Source organism: Sarcophilus harrisii, chromosome 5 (assembly GCF_902635505.1).
Source record: "Sarcophilus harrisii chromosome 5, mSarHar1.11, whole genome shotgun sequence".
Lineage (NCBI taxonomy): Eukaryota > Metazoa > Chordata > Mammalia > Dasyuromorphia > Dasyuridae > Sarcophilus > Sarcophilus harrisii.
The window spans coordinates 137939995-137960975 of NC_045430.1; the positions used below are offsets into that span (position 1 = coordinate 137939995).

A 20981-nucleotide genomic window follows, 5' to 3' on the forward strand; every position below is an offset into this window, starting at 1 on the left:
CTTTAAACAGGAAATATTAAACCTCTGGTTTAGGGAAATTACTTGTATTTGGAGTGAGGAGAGACTTGAGGAAGGGAGATTGGTTAGAAACCTGTTGAATTAACCTATGAGAAGGGTGATGAGGGCCTGAACTTATATTAGATTTTGTTAATAGAGAAAAAATGATCTATGAGAGAAAGGAATGTAGAAGCAACAAAGTTTGGGAACAGATAATATACATCAGATGAATGACCATGGAGAGTTAGTATTTGCCAAGATTGTGCACTGGTGACAAGGAGGGTAATGGTGTTCACTATAGTGATAAGGAAATTGGCTCTGGGGGATAATATTCTAGTTTATAAATGTACTTGAATTTTTTACAGAGAGCATTGCTGATTTAGAACTAAAGTTTTTTTGGAAAGAGACTTGGGTTAGAAAAATAGAAACATCATCTGGTTCACACACTGAAAATTTATGAGAAGACCTAAAACAAAATCTGAGAGGAGGTTAGTGGGCATGACATGGATATAGAATCGGTTCATGAGATTAAGAATGTGGTTCTACTAATGGAAAACCAGGAGAGAGTAGTGTCACAAAAGCCTAAGGAGGAGTTAATATCCAGAAAGGAAGGTGGTAAGTAGTGCCAAATGCTGCTGAGAAACTAAAAAAGAAAAAAAAGTATTAGGGCTTAGAAAAGACCATTAAATTTTATAATTATAAATCAGTAGCTTTGGTGAGGTCAGTTTCAATTTAATAATGGGTTTAGAAGCCAGATTGCATCATATTTAACCTACAAAATTGAGATTGCAAAGTACTTTGCTGAAAGTATAGTCTGGGGGAAGAGGGTCATAGGCAACTGCAATGAATCAATTAGGGAAGAATAAAAGGGCTCACTTGTTCTAATGAGGACCAATTAGTTATTAAATAAAATAAATTTGAGTAGATTTAGTCAACATGGTTTCATGATTTTCTCCAGCTCTATTTAAAAGACTGTGAAATTAAGAGGGAAAAAGGGAGTGGGAAGGGGAGAATCAGTAAATAAAAGTTGAGATTTGGCAAAATGCAATTACCTATAGGACAAGATACTTGAAAATGGAGAACAGTGTAGGGCTAAGTTGTTTTAAGGGAACTGACACACTGGGGACAAAGAATGGAGTTGGTAGTTGTAAAACTTAAGAAAAGGTGGCAATAATAAAATATTACAACTAGATAAAGGAATTTTGGAAATTTTGAATAAGGAAAATGAACCCTTGTAAATTTTGACAGGATCAAAGCTATAATCTTCTCTTTGTGGATTTGAAAAGTGAGAAGTTAGGGTATTTGAGGGAGTATTGATATGCTGCCATTCCTTAGTAAGAAGTCCAGGTGTATGGAGAAGAGGACTGAGAGCTAGGCCTGCCCAGAGATCATAACTTAGTAGAAAATCCCCAAAATAAAATTTTGGTAAGATCATGTTCTAGAGTCTCCCAAAAGGAACTCCTAGAAAGCTAATTAATATATAACATATATATCAGGTAGAATAGTTATATATTTCCTGTATCACAGAAGAAAAGCTTAGAACATTAAAAAAAATCCCTCATAAGCACACATTCACAGATGCTTTAAAATATAGACCAAATAGCCCATTACATTTGTATATTCTATGTGTTCACAAAAATTAAAACAAAATAAAACAAAGAAAAAACCTTTGTGAGACTTTATTGATATTTTACTTTTACCTGGGAGATGTACTGTCAACTGAAATTCTAAATCTTCTAGATTATCCAGCACTTGTTCTTTAGTCCTCTGTGGTTTTGTATGATCATACTGAAGGCCATTTTTTCTGAGATTAAATGTAGTTGAAAGAATCACCTCAAACAATCAAACCTGCACTATTTCAAAAATCCTCAATTTGTCAAGTTCATAAGATAACTGATAAGATTTTTTTAAAAATCTCACTATTGATGGTCACAAACCCATTTTAAAGGAAGATAACCTAAAAGATAAAATGCAAACTGAGATTTGACATCTACTCTCAAGCTCCCCCAAGTGAGGACAGGTTCACATTTTTAGATGTATATAGCCACTATTGATTCTATGGGTAAAGGAGAGGCTAACCCTTTCTTTCCTTCCCTACTAAAAGTCCAAGAATTGGAATCAAATCAAATCTATACTCTCAAAAAAAAAAAGTGTATGGACTTTCTATACATAGTCCAGCAGCTTTTCTTCACTCAGTCAATACAAACACAACCCCTAATAATCATGGGGACTAAGAAGGAGTTTCTGTTTTATTCCATTTATATTCCTTCAGCAATGGACCAGAATTTGAGTTCAAAACTGACCTCAGATATATATTAACTGGGTGACATTAAATAAGTCACTTAAATTCTATTTGCCTCAGTTTCCTAAATTATAAAATGGGGAAAATAAAAACACTACTTTTTGTGGTTGTTGTAAGAATCAAATGAAAGAAAAATACATGGTAAGTGCTTTGCAAATATAAATATTAGTTATTATTATTATTTTAACATATATCCCATAAAAGGGAACAAAAACACATATCCAACTTTATTGGAGAAGTCCCAGAAAATCAGATGATATTCTTTCAACAAAGATAAAAGGGGCATACTATTTCTCCCTTGTAAAGCTGATTTGAGGTAAGCACTTTGAAAGGAAGTCCCTATTGAAAGGGAGACAAAATGTCAAAGAAAGCTGAGAAAGGTAAGGGATAGGTGGACAGATATCCAGGCAAAAGGATAACAGTAAAACCAAAAAATTTAAACATATATGATTTGTGCCTTTTCTCAAAATGGAGGTTTTGGCAGGAACTCACCAATGGGAAGACAACACTGCAAAGACAGGTGAGGTGTTATAGCAAAGTCTAGATACTCCTTCCATTTGCTACCCTCACAACAATCTATGATTTGTAAAGATTTGGGGAGGAGAAAATGATAAGTTAGTGATGAGCCTTGAAGTAATCTTGGTGGATAAGTAAGATCCAGGAAGTTATTATACATCTTACATATATGTCTGGTGACATTTAGCTTCCTTTTTTCCCTAAGGAGGAATTAGGCTGAGAAGAAAAGAATATGGATAAAGAGAAATAACATGATTTCTCCACTCTATCAAATCTGCCACTCAGTTTATTCCATTCTTGCACTTAGCCCTTGGGTATACATGTATAGTAATTCAATCTTCCCATATTCTCAGCAGTACCTCTCTACCTATTTTGGCCTAAATTACACTTTGGCATAAAAATGCCAAATCATACTGGAAGAAAAATGTATGGTGGGATAGCAAAGATGTTGGTAGAGTGATGGTAACGACCGATAACATGTGGAACTAGTACATAAGATCTGTGAGGAGGAAAAGAATTTTGATGAGAGCTTTAAAGAGTGATAGAGACAAAATTTGACATAATGGAGAGTGCATTTTAGTCAAGTGGGGTGTCAAATGTAATGCCTTGGAGGCAGAAGTAGATGAAGCATGTGAAAGCAATAGCAAGTATAACCATCTGGTTTAAAATAGAAACCAAGTTTGAGGGTGATTTCCTCCCCCCCCCCCTTATTCTTAATTAGGCACAAAAATGACAAAATGAAGTACTTTTCAACCATCTTAAAACCAAGGAGAACATTCATATCTGACCACACCAGGCCTGGCCCTTAAGGAAGAGTGAAAGTCTTTGGAATGGATAATGTCAATATTTGGAAATCAAATGGGCAAAGGACCAGAACCCAGCCCAGTTAAATCATATATGTTCCTTTGCTAATGTCACTTACTTCTCATGTTGAATAAAGTCTGTGTGTTCAAATTGAGACATATAAAAGACATGAAACATTTTCAAAGAAAACTGCTAAGAAATGCGAAGCCAAATTACATACTACAAGAAATTCAGTTCCAGCTGCAGTGGTAAACTCATTTAATAACACACCATATTGTCAATATAGTGAAGTTTTAGCAGTGTTGTAACACGAGAAAAATTAGAATTAAGATGAAATCGAACCTCTATTCACTTGAGTTGGCTTTTCCTTAATGGCCTCTTACAATAATCAATCTCTTTGACAATTTCTACAGCATAACTACCTGAAACAAAATTCTCACTATGTTTTTTAAGGGATAATTCAATATATAATGGAATGTGCATGAATCTGAAGATACAGATTCTGAGTTCAAATCCTGTTCCTCCTTACTACATCGTGTTGGATTAATTACCTCCCTGGACTTCAAATCCTCATCTGAAAAATGAAATTTGGATTATGCCTCAGGGTATCCTTTAAATTCTATCATCCTATGAAGTGTTACTAAATGAGTTTACCATGGCAGCTGGAACTGAATTTCCTGCTATGTGTAACTTGGCTTCATATTTCTTAGCAGCTTTCTCTGAAAATATTTCATCTTTTATATGTCTTAACTCAAGCACATAAACTGTATTCAATGTTTAAATGACACCAGCAAGGCAACATAGTATTTGGTCAGGCTGGACTCCAGTCCTTTCCTTCTTTTACTTCAAATAATAACATTACCTATTCCTGAAACAGATCTGACCATGCTACCCATGCCCTACACCTCAGCCCCAACAAAACAAAATAAACAACAAAATTTTCAATGGTTCTCTATTGCCTTTAAGATAAAATAGAATCTCTTCAATCTAAAATGTAAAGTCCTCTACAATCTAGTTCCCACATACCATTCTTGTTTTATTTTACTTTTTTTTTTTCCTTTTCACATACTTTCCATTCTGGTCAAACTGTTCTATTGGCTCTCCCCACATTCATGACATTGGATCATCCACATCCATGCCCTTATACAAGTGATTTCCTTTGTCTAGAAAATGCCAGCTCCTTACCTCAACTTTATAAAACCTATTTCTTCCTGCAAAGCACAGCTCAGTGTCTTAGTCAACTGTAGAAAAGATGCTAGTCTATATTAGGCAAAGGAGATTCCTCACCCTAAGGTTCTCTATACTCAATTTATTACCTAAATCATAAGTCCAATACATATCTTTCTCATTTCTGAGTTTTGAACTCAGGTTCTGGTCCATTGCTGAAGGATATGTTCTTTAGAAAAACACAAAAACTCCTTGTTGATCTCCATGATTATGAGAGGTTGAGTTCAAGTAAGTGTTGACTGAGTAAAGAAAAGCTGAGCCTCAGTGGGCAATAAGAGGTATAGAAAATCCATACTGCTCCTAATTCAGATTCTCTGACTTATGCATTGCTATAGAAATTCCACCATGGGTTGAGTCATTCACATGATATGGACTAGAATTCATGAATAGGTTTGAGGCTACCCTCAACCTAATTTAGTCCATCTACCATGACATTTTTACCAGCTTTGTGCATGCTACAGCTTATTTTACCCCGATATCATCACGTCATTGGTCTTCTTTGAAAACAAATGATGAATGATAACCAGTCACTTTATTCCATCCACAAAATTCATTTCATTCACCAAAGACTAAAACAAAAAAAAATGACTTGCTACTTAAAGCCAGTTTTTAGGATTTAGGAATCTACCTGAAATGTGGAAATTGTAAGAAAGCATCATGATTGGGCACAAAGATTCTAACTTTAAATATTTCTAAATTCTCCATAGTAAATCTTATAATACAATTATTAATAAGTGTATTACTTATAATATACTTATTAACATAATTTCATCTAAATCCTTAGACTGTTTATATTTTCAGCCTATATATGTTTCTGAGAGTAACCAGTAACAACAATTAACTACTTGCTATATATATTAAAAATGTATCTATTACATACATTCCCCTCTCCCTCTTTCCTTCCCTTCCTTTCCTCCCTCTGGCTATATATATATATATGTATATATAGGCACACACACACACACACACACATACACATATAATGATAGAAAACACAGCTTACAAAAAGAAGTGAGGTCAGGGTACACATTGGTGATTCTATTTCTTAAATATTTATTGGATCCTTATTCATTCTAAGAGCTTTCGAGACTTGGTTAAAATGTTGCCCCCCTACCCCAACATACACACACACACACACACACACACACACACACACCTCAATGATTTTATGCCATTGTGCTTCTTGAAATTCAACAATTGCTTTTAAACTAGAACATTATTCATATTAGTGTCCTTAACACAAGCACAGTGGAATTTTTTAAGACGCTAAGCCTATGAATGAGACACCATTTTATTCAAATGCAAGGTGGTATTTTCATTACTGTTTATGGAGAGGTTCTGTTTTTAACTAATAGATGTTTCCTATCTCTTGTCGCACCTCTTGGGAAAAGTAACTTAAACAAAGCTTCTGTTTTCTGACTTTTATTTTATTTTATTTGGGAGAGTGAGGTTCCTATGGTGATTCTTCTCTGGAATATAGATTATTCCTGCTTTCTTGAGAAATGTATTTTCTGTAAAATGGCAAAAATAAAAGTAAATATTATAATATTTTAAATTGCTTTTAAAAATAATTAAAATTTCTGCATTAGTCCTGCTAAAAAGCAGAATTGCCATTGGTTTCAAAGGATGTCAGGGTTAACAGGTCTTATTTTTAATATTGCCAATTCAATTGTCTTTATGAATGATCTTTAGAAATATCATTTAATTTCACTATGTGCAATGCTATCCTTATGCATAGACTTTGTCATTTGTAGTAATAAATAATATTTAAAAGATTAATAATAATCTCTCATACATATTATTTATATATTTTGGTGACAAGTTCAGAAAATGCATTAAATTTCTGCACAAATATGACTATTTGCTAACTACAAAGTTGACAATTTAGTAACTATAATATAGTAGATGGAACCTTACCAAGTAAGCATATGCACATGGAAAGTAAAAATCTTAATTTGAACCTTAATGTGTAATCAATGTAATATAAAATTGAATTTACTGAGTTGATAAACTATTTGAGATGCATCATGAAATAATGAATAAATTGTTCCTTAGAATCTAGAAAGCTTGGTTTCAAATCCTGCCTGTGACATAGACTATCTTTATAATCTGGGGAAAATCATAACTTTCCAATATTTGATTATATGACTCTTTAAGACTACATTCAAATTCCAGGGAAGATACCTTCATTGTCAAAGGGAATTAACTAGTAGTTACTTATGTAACAAAGTGTTTTTAAATGTTGTGAAATAAAATTATTAGATTGAAACTATTTCAAGTAGGATAGATGTGCAAGTAAATCAATCTAGTCCCAGTCTTAGAGCTGAAGTTCTGAGAGTTTAAGTTTTCTGTTTAGAATAAAATAACCAGGATGTTTTTGAGGTCAGATATAAATCCAGTTATTCCTAATTTCAAGGCTGGCTCTCAATTCACTATGCCATGCTACTTTTTGAAAGTTATTAATTTCAATTTTTAAAATAACTTTTAGCATTTCTACCTTGCTAAATAAAAGCCAGTACCATCTACCAAACTATAACCAAATTGGCTAAATTTCCATAATGGACTATAACATATATATAGTTTTCTATAGATATATTTATGCATAGAATTAGTTTGCTATGCACTACAGAATTTAAATACATTCCATCTATGATTTTGAAAATCATTAAGCTCTATCAACATGAAAATGATGAGTGAAAGACACACCTGGGTATATAATTGGGTTTTTTTAGTTCTTTTTTGTTTTTGTTTATATTTTTAAATATAACATGTAGCCTTCCTGACTTTTATGATTTCTTATATTGTTAGTCATCTACACCCATTTTCTCTTACAAAGTATTTTCTGTGTAATAAAAAACAACATTCACCCTCATTTCTATAGTGTACTAGCACCACATATTTAGAGATTATCTAATGTGATCTCCTTGATTTAAAGAAGAGGCAACAGAAGCTGGAGGAAAAGAAGGAGGGAGAGAGAAGAGAAAGAGAGAAAGTGGGGAAGGAAGGGAAGAATAGGGAAAGGGAACGATTCAAATTTAGATGCTGTGACTTCAAATCCATCCCTTTCCAATGAACTTAATTCTCTCTGCTCCATTATTTTTAAGGTCTAGAATTGATTAGGTAAAAGCAAAACAACTAACTCATTTACTTATTTTAGAATTCATAGACTTTTTGATGTTAGAGTATAAGATAATAATTCTACCCATATCATACAAAATTTCTATTTTAAGTTCAGCCTGTATCTATTTCACAGTATAATTGTGAGGATCAAATAAGAGAGCAGAAGAAAAACATTTTAAATTGCCCCATATAGTGCCTTATATAAATGCCAGTTATTATAATAGAGACAATATTTATATATGCATGTATGTACACACATGTATGCTTGTATTAAAACCTAGTTAACATATACATAACTCTTTGTATGCATGTATATTTGTAAATTCTTGCAAGGGACTTTTTAATCTCTAAATTCTTAGCACTCACCACAGTACTTAATGAATCTTTGTTGAACGAAAATATCATGTAATTACTTTGCATCAAAATTAAAGCTATTACAACTATTAATAGTTTACTTGTTCATTCATTTCAGGAAGTAAGCACCTACTTTATGCACAGCACAGTGTTAGATCCTGTGAATATAAAGACATGGCAGAACATGTTCTTAAGTAGTTTTTGATCTGAAAGACACATATAATGATATAACAAAAAGGAAAGGAAGATTAATCCTTTGGTGAAGTCCAGGCAATGGACTATGAAAAATTTGCAAAGGAAATTTTTCTTTTAATTCAGAAAGTCAGGAAAACTTTCAAGAATTGGAACTTGAAATTGAAGTTTGACAGAAGAAACTTCAAACAGGGCATAAATATGGGCAATTGGGTTTCAGTATTATTATGAAAAATTAAAAGATTATTGTGTCATTGAACAGTTGAATCTACTTGCTAAATGAATGAGCTAACATGATTAAATGGTCTGCAACTATTTGACAAAATGAGCCTTTCATTTTATATCTCATGTCTAAGAAAGTTCAATTTTCCCAAATCAAAAGATCAGGGTCTTTAAAAAAATTAAAACAAAGGTTAAAATTCCCATGAAAGACAAACCCTGTACTAAATAATTCTCCCTTGTCATTCTTTTCAATGTGATGGTTAATCACTTGAAATCAGTGCACTATTAAAATTTCATTTCCTAGAAACACTTATAGGGTTAAGATAGAAAACTAAATAAGTTGAAAGCTGAAATCTGATGCCTTCTGTTTCTGTGGTATTGGAGGAGAATCAAATGCTAAATATGTCCTTAGCAATGTGATATATCCAACAAAATGATGGATATTATGAATCTTTGTTGTTACAAAAGGAAGCAATTTATTTAACTTTCTCCCATTATTTCTGTTTTATTAGCTTCATTTCATTTCCATAAATTATCCTACTACAAGAGGAAATGATTAATTGAAGATTACTTCCTCAAAAACATTATTTCTTTTCATTAACAGCTGCTACATATTGCAACATTGTATTCTCCAAACATGCTGTAGTTATTTAAGAAGGAACCTAATGTTTTATTGCTCTCAAACATTTTGGTCTAACTATTCTGATTGCAGAACCCATGAGGAATCATTATGCCAATTTTAAAACTACACCCCTTTTGTCTCTTGGTATAATTTTCATCATAAAAGTTTGCATCCAAAACCAATTTCTTCTAAGTGTGAAATATATTTCTCAGTGGATGACTAAGAGGGATTGTGGAATTTCCTTTCTTAGAAATCTTTAAAAATTGGGAAGTTGCCCACTGGCCAGGAGATAGTTCAGTGCTACTCTTTCCTAAAGACAGAAAAATAGAGTTAAATAGTAGGACAGGATCATTTCTATCACTCATTCTATGCTGTGGACCTAGGAAGTATTTCTGAGATGGCAGATCACTAGACATCTACTATGACTCAATCACTTAGCTAATCACTCCCTTCTCTCCACCCCTCACACTTCTTAGGGTATTATTTTAGCATTGTACAGGTGTAATCCAAGTAAGAGTGAACCAATTATTCTTGTTTCAAACTTTTGAAAAAAATATGCTTACTGGATATTTGCTAAAAACCTAATTTTTTTTTTTATCAGAATGAATACTGGACTCTGAACATATATTTCTAAGGTGGCATATGTGGCAAAATTATCACTTGAATATTAGAACATCATGGTGTAGGGATGAGAAAGCTGGCATGGAGCCAAGGAGACATAGGATTTAAAAAAAAAAAACATACTAATTCTGTTACCCTGGGCAAGGAATTTAAACTCTTAGTCATCCAGATAGCAAATCTTTGAATGAAAATACTGACTTGTATATTAGCTGTCACCCTGGACAAGTAAGTTATTTAATTCTGTTTGCTTCAGATTCCTCATTTATAAAATGATCTGAAGAAGGAAATAGCAAGTCATTCCAGTATCTTTGCCCAAAAAAATCCTAAATGGTGTCACAAAGAATCAACTGAAAATAATTGAAGAAAGAAATTAGGATTTTCCTCATTGTCTAGACCAATAAAATCACAGCTTACTATCTTTGATTCCTAATTCTACCTAATGTGGTAGAAAGGGCTACTGTAACTCACCATTTCCAAACACTTAGAATCATGTAGTTTCTAACCAATGGGATCTAAACTAGCAGATAGATTTTCTGACCCTTCCAAGTGTGTTACTACTCTTCTGCAATGATTGTGGAAGACATGCTGAGAAAGACAAAAAGAATGTTAAAAGAATCATTCAATGTTCAGACCATCTACAAACATTAATTTAGTTGGCACTCACTGTGAGATCTTTGTTCAGCAACCAAGGAAAACTACATTACTGAAGGCACCAAACTACCTTCAAAATAATATGGTTGCTTTAAAGTAAATTAGAATATTCTCCCTTTTTGGATTGCCTTCCATCTACATTGTCTATGTTTTTTGCATATACATAGTTCTTTATATTTTCTCCATTTGAAGGATGATTTAAGCAATTTACTTTGTAGATTGTTGATTGGTTAGAGAAATAATGAACTCTGCCTAATTAAAAGAAAAGATAAGAAAGCCATTATTGTATTTTTTATATACAAAATGATTATAATTTTTGATTATATTTTGATTATAATATGTTTATATATTCAATAAAAAGAATATATATATATATATATATAAAATGTAAGCACAGATGATCCAAACTGATCTGTTATCAATTACAAAAATGGTAATTTTTAAGAGAAATTTAACAAACACAAAATGATTACCAATGCATGAAAATCAACTGTTTTAACCAGCAAACACTTTTATGTCTTGATAGGCAAATGATCTTAGCACCTATAATGGACACTGGTTTATAGTGAAAACTTATTTGTAAAACTTCAAGGAAGAGCTGGAGGGAAGATTGTGAATGGTATTATTTCACACAAGGAATTACTTAGGTCTTATTCCAACTCTCCAAAAACTCCTCATGAAATACTCAAAGAATTCATTTCTCTTTCTGGCTCTAGATTACCTCAGTGCTTTAATCCAGGGAAATCTCCTGAACAGTGCTAGGGGATAACTCAAGTCTAGCAAACTCTTCAAATTCTCTGATAGGTATTCAAGCCCTTATGGAAGCACTGACAGAAAGGCTGGGATAACATCTATTAAGCTATGATCCTGAAAGCATTTTTAATGGGAATCCCTGCCCAGATTTTTTTTAATGTTCTATGAAAACAGTCATGTTGAGAATGATAATAAAGGCACTACTTTTGGATTCTTCCATCGTATACCCACTAGATAAAGAAATATTAGTAGCACTTAAGATGAAGTTGGGAAGAATAGCTATTTTAGGAATGAAAATGTCAAAGGATGATGTGCCATATTTAGTTTTTAAATAACATTTGTTGTAATGTGTGTTGGTCTTTTTTTCCTCATGTGTTAGATTTTTTATATGGAAAAAAAGGAACAGATAAATATCTGTTAAAGGAATTTCACACTTTGGAGAGCATTTTTAAAAAGAATAAAAATTCAAGTTAAGGAGAAAAAAAAACATTGGTTTATGTGAGATTATAAGCAAAATGGCATACCCTATAGAGTGCTGGGCTTGGAAATCAAGAGATCTGGGTTTGAATCTCAGCTCAGGTTCTTACCTGCTTTGTAATTTTAAACAACATAATCAAAATTTTAGAATTATGGTTTCTGTTACTCCAAAATGGGAGTAGTGATACTTAGATACTTCCCTGCCAAAGATGTAAAGAATGTATTTTGTGAAACTTAAGTGACTATATAAATGTGAATCCTCTATTTAAAATGTTAGAAATTGATAGTGCAAGATGGAGGATGTTAGAGGTGATCTTTTTAGTGAAGCTTTAAACACAGCATGAGAAATTTAAATCTAATAATAAACAAAAGAGGTTTAAATCTAATAAGAAACACAACAGGTAACTGGTTGAGAGAGAGTAGCATTGCCAAAATTAGACAAGAAAATATTATATTATTATTAGGAGCTTATCTGCACGGGAGATAGTAAATATTTCTTTCATGTTTCTGCAGTCAACTTCTCTTGCACATAAAAATATTTTGAAAAATTTTCAATTAACCAGGTGCAGACTTTATGGAGTATCCTCATAGAAACAGAATTGCATAATATTATAAAAAAACCTTTTTTTTTTCCAAATGAGTTTTACCAAGCATCTCCTTTTGTGATACTTTTGATATTAAATGTGTTTCCTTTACCACACTGAAGGAGGTTGTGTCAAGAGTAAAATTCTTAGGAAACTGATTTTATTCTTCCTTTACTTTTCATAAATATTATTTGAATATCTTTTTTCTGTTTTTCTCCAATTCACTAATTCCTTAGTATAATAAAATATGGAATATTTATAACCAGTTCCAGTGGAGAGCTGAGTCACATCAAAACAGTAACTCTTCTGAAGTATTCAAAGACTTTCCCACGTTTGGCCTCCCAACAAGCCTATAAAGTATAGGGCACTTATTATATAATATAAACTTCCTAGCAACCCCAGGTCAGCTCTTGTTTAGCAAAGAAAGATGCACAGCCCAATAGAAATAATTTAAATCCCATGTGCTTAAATACCTTCTGGTCACTCACTTCTGCATATCATAATATATTGCATTGAAAATAATTTCATACATAATTCTTATGTATATGTCTTCTTATATACTTTTACAGCTTATGTGGATAATTTTATTCTATACAGCATTGTATTAATAAAATGTTACTTTCTAATAGACCAGTTCTCTATGTGCTTCATATGATCCAACAAAAATGATTTTGTTTTCATAGATAGAAAGCTCAATTTTCAGACCTTTCCTGTTCTATGATTTCACTGCTACTCTCATCAGTTTGAAATATACAAACTTGGCAATAAAAAGTGACTTTCTGAAGAAGTAAATACATTTGGAAATTGAGGGTCATTTTCTTTCTTACTTTTCCCCCATTTCATTTCATTTATTCATTTATTTATTTATTTATATCAACTGACAGATAACTACAATGGCCACGGTTTTGAAGAAAAAATCATCTATGGAGTAGAAAACAGTAGCACATTCTTGGAGTGCAGCCCCAAGTCTCAACGTGCTCTAGTATATTGGCAATTCCAGAGGCAAAATGAGGAACGGAAAGAAGAGGTACAAGATTACAAAAAATTTTATTATTCACAACTTTTATTATTGAAGTCTTCCTTAATAATTTCCCTCTGTTTGTCATAATGGGTAGCCTAGCTAGTCTTTTCATTTTGCCATTTGAAAAACTTTAGAACCAACATACTTAGCCCATTTTCAGTCATCAATTAAGCAGTCAGAAGAATTTAATAATTATTTGCCATATGAAAACCATTGTGCTAACTTGAGGAAGTAGAAAAAAAAGAAAAACAGTCCTTTCCCTTCCTTTACCTCATAAAGCTTACATTCTAAGGAGGAGAGAAATCATGCACCTAAATTGGTAAAGATAGGCTATTTGCTGAGTCAGTGGAAGGTTTCCTCAAAATGAAAGAATATTAATAGCTGAAGTGGTAAAAGGAAAGCTTTTCTGAGCAATGTGGGGCTTGAATTCATACTTGAAGAAAACCAGATATTTTAAGAAGGGGAAGTGAAGGAGAACATTCAAGAAATGGGGGGAGGCAATTGATTGAATAGCACAATGATGGGGCATTATGTATGACGACTAGCAAGCAGGCCATCATAAATGAATAATAGCTTTTATGGAAGAAATTAATATGTAAAAAGACTAGAAAAATAGGAAGGGGAAAAACTGTGATGAGCTTTAAATATCAAATGAAAGACAATATAGATGTAATGGCTAGGTAACTAGCTTTCTATAGAGTTTATAAACTGATACTATCATTAATTAATTCATTAATTTTTTTTTGCTGAGGCAATTGGGTTTAAGTGACTTGCCCAAGGTCACCCAATCAGGAAGCATTAAGTGTCTGAGACAGATTTGAACTCAGGTCCTCCTGATTTCAGGTCTGGTGCTTTATCTACTGTGCCACCTAGCTACCCCTATCATTTAATTTTTAATCTTTTACCTGCCTTCAAGACTTGTCCAGGTTTATTGGTTCTAAGCCTTCACCTCTTCTTTACTTGTTGCTAATTACAATAACGTTGCTTTGAGCTCTAGTCTAAAATATCCCCAGAGAAGAAGGGGAAGTATTTAAAGTACCCAATATACAAACATGTCAGATGTGGAATTTATTTATTTTATTTTTATTTATGCAATTTATGCATATTTATGCATAATTTATGCATAATTTTTTATGCGCGCACGCACACACACACAAATGAAAGCTAAGCAGTGAATAATCAGAAAATACAGATAAAATTCATTGATATCTTTAGTAATGAAATCAACAAATTCTTGAGAATATTTTCCCTTAATGCAACTAATTCACTAAGCTAGTTTTTGTCCATAGTTTTATCCCCTGGAACAAATTTCAATGTTAATATCTTGTCTTTCCACTGTATATTTTGACCAGACATGTAGCACATTTACTTAAACTTTCTAGGTATTTATAATCAAGAAATTTGGTTTGTCCAATCATACTTTTCCTCTATGAAATTCTTCCTTTGGCCATTTTTTATCTTGAGGAAGAAAGGTAACAGGTTGTATTTTTCAAATAAAATTTACCATGCAAATGCAGAAACTAATGTCAAGATTAAGATCTAATATGTTTTCAAATTATTGTGTTGAGCCTTTGATTATAAGAGGCAGTTGAAGAAGCATCTGTTTTGTTAGATAATGTAAAAACACCAATTCAGGAAAATCCCAAACATATTTGTTTAAGTAACAGAAGGCCTTTTGGAAGAGCATGACCATTTCTATCTAGAATTCCCAAAAGAAAGGTGAGGGAATATGCTAGGCCTTCAAAAAGTTTTGAAAAAAAAAGCTTCAGTATCAATAACTATATGGTCTTGATAGATAAAATGTGTTATAAAAGTGAAAAAAAAAATTCCTTAAAAGGGTGGATGAACAGCAGAAATATATAATCACTTAATAGAGAAAAACTGTAAAAATAAACTATTGCTCCCATATCTTCAATGAAGCATTAAGCTCAGTTTTTTAGTCTGCACTATGTATGTTAGATAGATGATAGATAAATGTTAATGCTAGTTTATATTTAAAAATTGAATAAATGATTATGATAAAATAGATAACTTATTTATTCAAAATTGCAGTGTTAGAATTAGAATGACTAAACCTTAAAATATACTTAACAGATAATTATCATCATCCTACTACTACTAATAATAATAATAATAAAGTCTGCCCAATATAGTTTATCCTCATTGGTTCAGCTCTGATTTCCTCAATTATTAAATTTTAAAAATTTTATCTTATTACAAATCTATTGCTCTTCAGGGTTTTCTAAAACATGAGTTCTAGTATCACTGTTAGTTTTTCAAACTACACTTGAAATATCATCCTTTACCCAAAATAATATTTTTTTCCATTAACATTGTTTTAGAAAATAAGATATTTGATTCTTTCATCTATTATCTTGGGTCTAAGAAATGGTTTTTATATGTAAAAAAACTTTTATATAAATAATTATACATGTAAAATAATAATAAAATATATGTAATAAAGTTTTACTTTATAATAAAATTTTACTTTACCATTTGTATTGAATGGTACTGTTTTACTTATTTCATTCTATGGAATGCTAAACCTTTTTGTGTATCATTTTCATTGAGCTATAAATTATAATATTTATAAGATTTTCCCAAAATATAAACCAAATTCTACTGTCATGCTGTGCTTATAAAAGAAAAATAGAATTTGAGATATCATAGGTGATATTTAGATTGCCTCTTTCTTTTTTTTCCCTTTCACACATCAGATCAGAGTGGATGAGCGTATCATCAAAACTGAGCAAGGCCTTTTGCTACGCAGTCTACAAAGGAAAGATTCAGGCATTTATCTCTGTCATGCAGTGGAACATGGCTTCATGCAAACTCTTCTTAAGGTGACCCTAGAAGTCATTGACACAGATCACTTAGAAGAGCTTCTTCATAAAGATGATGATGGTGATACTTCTAAGACCAAGGATATTTCAAATAGCATGACTCCCAATCAGAAAGTCTGGTACAGAGACTTCATGCAACTTATCAACCATCCCAACCTCAATACAATGGACGAGTTCTGTGAACAAGTGTGGAAAAGGGACCGAAAACAACGTAGACAGAGGCCAGGCAATTCTCAGGTGAATAGTAATAAATGGAAACACCTACAAGAAAATAAGAAAGGTAGAAATAGGAGGACCCACGAATTTGAGAGGGCACCCAGGAGTGTTTGAACTGCATTACCTCTGGAAACCTCACCTAAGTAGAAACTTGTTTAGACAAATAACTGGAAAAAATGCAATATACATGAACTTTATCATGGCATTATGTGGATGTTTACAATAGTGGGAAATCCAACTGATTTCCACCAAGTATAAATTAAGTCCATGACTAACTTTCTAACAGACTCCTTTCCTAATACCAACATATAATGGAGATTCTACGATGAACATAGATATTCAATTTAGTTGACAATGTTTCCTACAAAGATACCATTGTACAGGTTTTGCTTTCTTTGCCCGAGACTTAAAAATGTCATTTGCCATACTGTCCTTTAAAAGAAGGAAAACTGTCATTAGCAATGCCATTTTTATTGAACTAAGCATTAAAAAAAACCTGCATGGATTTACAAAGCTGATTAATATTCCAAAATTGGTTGGACACAAGGATGAATTTTATCTACCAACACTCTTGTTTATACATACTGGAGGAGTAAAATGATACTGAATAAAATGGTCTGTGGAAATATGAAAAGCATATACCACCCATCATCCAGGAAGAAAGTGGAATACACTGATCTACTACTGATATCTTCTTTCAGCTTTGATCTAAAGATGTATTTTATTAAAACTATAATTTAAATGTACCATGACAAATATGCAGTAAAACTTAGCTCTTTTCTAAACTAGAATAGGCTTTTGTCTTACAAATATTGTACTTTTTAATTATTGTTTTAAAATTCCAATTGTGTGCTGCTTTTTTTTTTCTCATTTGGAAAATCTTTCATCCAAGTCACAGAGACAGCCTATATGTTTTATATGGCATATAGCTTAAATAGTTAATCCCTAAAACATAAGTATAAAGTATGCCTTAGTTCTCTATAGAAAGGAAAAGAACAGAAACCTTTCACTCCCTCTCCATTCTAAATATTACCTACAATCAATGTAAACTATATTTCCTGACATATACAAACACAGCCCCCACCAACAGAAACAGCAAAGAATTTGATAAAAATGTTATCTTAATTGTTTATTATAGATCAGTGAAGAACAAATGAAGCACATGTTACTTAAGAGTTATCGCCACTATCTCTGGTTAATTGAATAGAAAAAGTGTTCTTTTAATTCTGTCCATAAATGTAGCAAATCCACACAAAATAATTCATATGTAGCAAAGATATGTCTTAGTTTCAGTGGGAGTCAAATAGGAAAACTATGAAAAGGTGAAAAACAAGTATATTTATGATATTCTACATTCCCAAATGAGGTTATGAAGTAATAGTGCCTCTCTCAATTGAGAATCAGTACCAACAAAGCCTAACTACCCATAACTCTAATTTCTTGAGGCAATAGTTTCTCTTTAATGAATATGCCTTTTAATTTCAAAAGAACTTAACTGAATTGTAGATATCAGATTTTTTGAAATATGAAAATACTAATTTCCTAAAAGAGTTTTGTGAAAGAGCATCCAGAATTAAACAAGAATTTGTTTACCATATTGTCTTGCCATTGGGAATTGTTGTACTTGGGGTTAGTTAAATTATCATCAGTAGAATATTATTTTTGTATAGCATTGCCTTTTCCAGGGGATCTCTCCCTAAGCCTTTTACAATTCTCAAGGAGAAAAAATTGCTAATTAATGACATGACAACAGGGTTCTGACTATAGTAATTTTGGGATTCTAATTAATTTGTCACTAATTTCTCAGTTTGGAATACAGTGAATTTTAAAAGTCCCCATAAGCTGAAATATTTCACAGGTTGAAGGCAAAGTTTCAGTATTCATGATTACTTTGAATAATCAATTTGGTGGCATGTGTTTCAAAAAAAAAAGCTAAAAAATTAGTTTGGATTCAATTGGAAATCTTCATGGACTAATATGTTGTTTTGTCATTTCACAATCAAGATATATTTCTTTATGGAAAAATTTTGTACAATTACAGATAAAAGAACAAGGAGGGTTTCAGAAAATAGGTCATTCTAGCATCACAAAATATTTCAATTGTACTAAAAAGGTAGTATTGAGTTTCATACTAAATTTGGACGTCTTTAAGTTGAAAAAAGTTTATTTGCTAAAACAGAAGTATCCATTGTCTCATTAAGCTTCAAAACAGAAGATATATGATAACTCCAGGGATGCCCTCCATTTTTTGAATGCATTTTGTTGCTACTATTTGGAAAAAAATGCTATAGCACTTTGATAAAATATTGGCTTGGCTTGACTCAGTAAATCATTAGTTTGAGGTTTTCCACACACATTATTTTCAGGTGAACAAAATCTTCTGCCAAAGCGTATTGAGAGAAGGCAGTTTGCATACGCAAAAAAAAAAAAAAAACCAAAAGTCAATCAAATTTTGTTTCAGTGACCTTCCATTTGCATATTCGTGGATCATTGGACATGAGATTTACTTTAAACGTTCATAAGAATTATGAGGTTCAAAAGAAATATAATAAAAATATAAAGCTAGAGATGATGTGCATCACTGCAGAGCAAAGTTACATAATCTGATTGAAGTCAAAGTGTAAAAATAAATGCATGTAAATGCACCTTTAATGATCGATCATTTTATGTATTATTTAGTGGATTTCAATGGTATGTGTTAAATAGTTCAGTTTTTGCTACCTACACGTTAGCCAAAAGAGATGTAAATACTTTTGAATAGAAAAGAGGGTACACTGTAAAGTACTGCTATCTATAGGTACTCCATTTCAATTGTTCAACATACTTTTAAAATGCAAGGTTTCACCATGCAGGTGATAAGGTGGTTTATGTGCTATTTAAGGGCAGAAGGTGTGTGCCCATTCACTAAGCATGTTCTTTGCCAGATAGTAAATTTCTCCATCTCTGTATTTATCACTGCATTTCAGATGGGAACTAGAGAACTGGAGACAAAATGTAAATGGAATTGCTGCTGTAAATTATTTCTTTTAGCATGTATTCAGTTGTTAAATACACATTTCTTCAAAATATTGGAATTTGGATGTCTTTACTCTTCCCACCAGCATCTAGTGTGAAAGAAGACAAGCTGGAAGGGTCTTTCAGATCAAGACTAATGATGCTAAAGAAATCAGCACATTGACTTCCCTCAGTGTAGTTATACTTGAGAGGTGCTCATTGTGATAATGTGACATGTGTGTATTTTTTCTCAACTGAAATTTAAATTCAACATCCATTGTATATTATGTGATTGAAATTCTATGAAGATTTTTGTCATAATTATGAACAATTTTTGTTTTCTGGAGCCCTTACAAGAGACAGTCAATTGAAAAATCTTATTCCTCAATTTGATATATGGCTACTAAGTGTGGAACAATCATCATTTTTTTAAGAGTACCTACAAAATATAGTCTTGTTTAAACACAAACCGTATCTTTCTTAAGACAAAAGTCCTATTCTTTTTGTGTAAGGTTTAATGAAAAAATTTGTTTGACTTAAAATAGTATGTAAAACATTAGAAGTTTTTTTTAATGAAGATATGTGCTACTTAAAATAAATGGCATCACAATTCTCTTAGGTTGAAATAACACCAATTAGATATAAAATGGATTTCTTATAACAACATAATTTTTATTTTTAGCTTTACTTCATGAAAATAAACCACATAATGAATTGGGGAAAGCAGTAGATTTTATATCAAAAAGCCTGGTGTCAAATCCTAGCTTTTATATACAAGTTTATGTGAAACTGATGAAGTGTCAAGGACTCAGTATTCCCCTTTGTAAAATGAGAGAGTTGACTAAATAATTTCTAAGGTTCCTTTTAACTCTATGGCTATATAGTACATAAAATAATTTTAACCAATTTACATTTGATAAAAAACATTTCTGTATTTCAGAAATTCCATAAAGTAATTACATAAGCATCAATTCATTTAGATAATATATTGTCATATAGTAGTTAATTAAAGTAAGTTGGAGAGAGAAGTAATTTATTGAATTAAGCAGTTCAAGGGAAGGAGAGAGATGAGAAAAAAGGAACCACAGTTCTGATATTTATTTTTGCCTTTTACTGTGCCACTAGACTTTGATTTATTAAAATAATTTTGAAACTGAAGAGATGAAGTCATACATATATGAGTATATCCAAAGCCAAAAATCAAGAAGTAAATATAAAAAGTCTAGGCTTAAAGATATAGACATTTATAAACAGAATTGGCTGAGCATACCACTGTGTAGTGAGAATTTATAATTCATAAAATATATCCTGCCTTCATAAAGCTTACTCTTGTAGAATTATGACAGTTATTATATAAACAGCCAAAAATAATACAAATAAAACATAATTAGTTTATTAGCTCCAAGTAGAGAGCTGTTTGAAGTCCAAAAAGGGAAATGTCATTCCTGGACAAAGTGAAGACAAA

General features: G+C 31.9%; 1 protein-coding gene and 1 long non-coding RNA gene across 5 annotated transcripts in view; one reads left to right on the top strand and one right to left on the bottom strand.

Annotated features, from left to right (window-relative positions):
* Positions 1–18962, top strand: part of SEMA3A (semaphorin 3A) — a 288184-nt gene extending 269222 nt beyond the window's left edge. The window contains exons 16-17 of the mRNA XM_023504732.2: positions 13327–13469; positions 16181–18962. Of these exons, the coding sequence (XP_023360500.1) occupies positions 13327–13469; positions 16181–16636 (599 nt within the window). The 3' untranslated portion in view covers positions 16637–18962. The remainder of the gene's footprint in view (positions 1–13326; positions 13470–16180) is intronic.
* The window catches only part of LOC116419329, a 149030-nt gene that overhangs the window by 91098 nt on the left and 36951 nt on the right, over positions 1–20981 (bottom strand). The gene's annotated exons all lie outside the window — the stretch shown is intronic.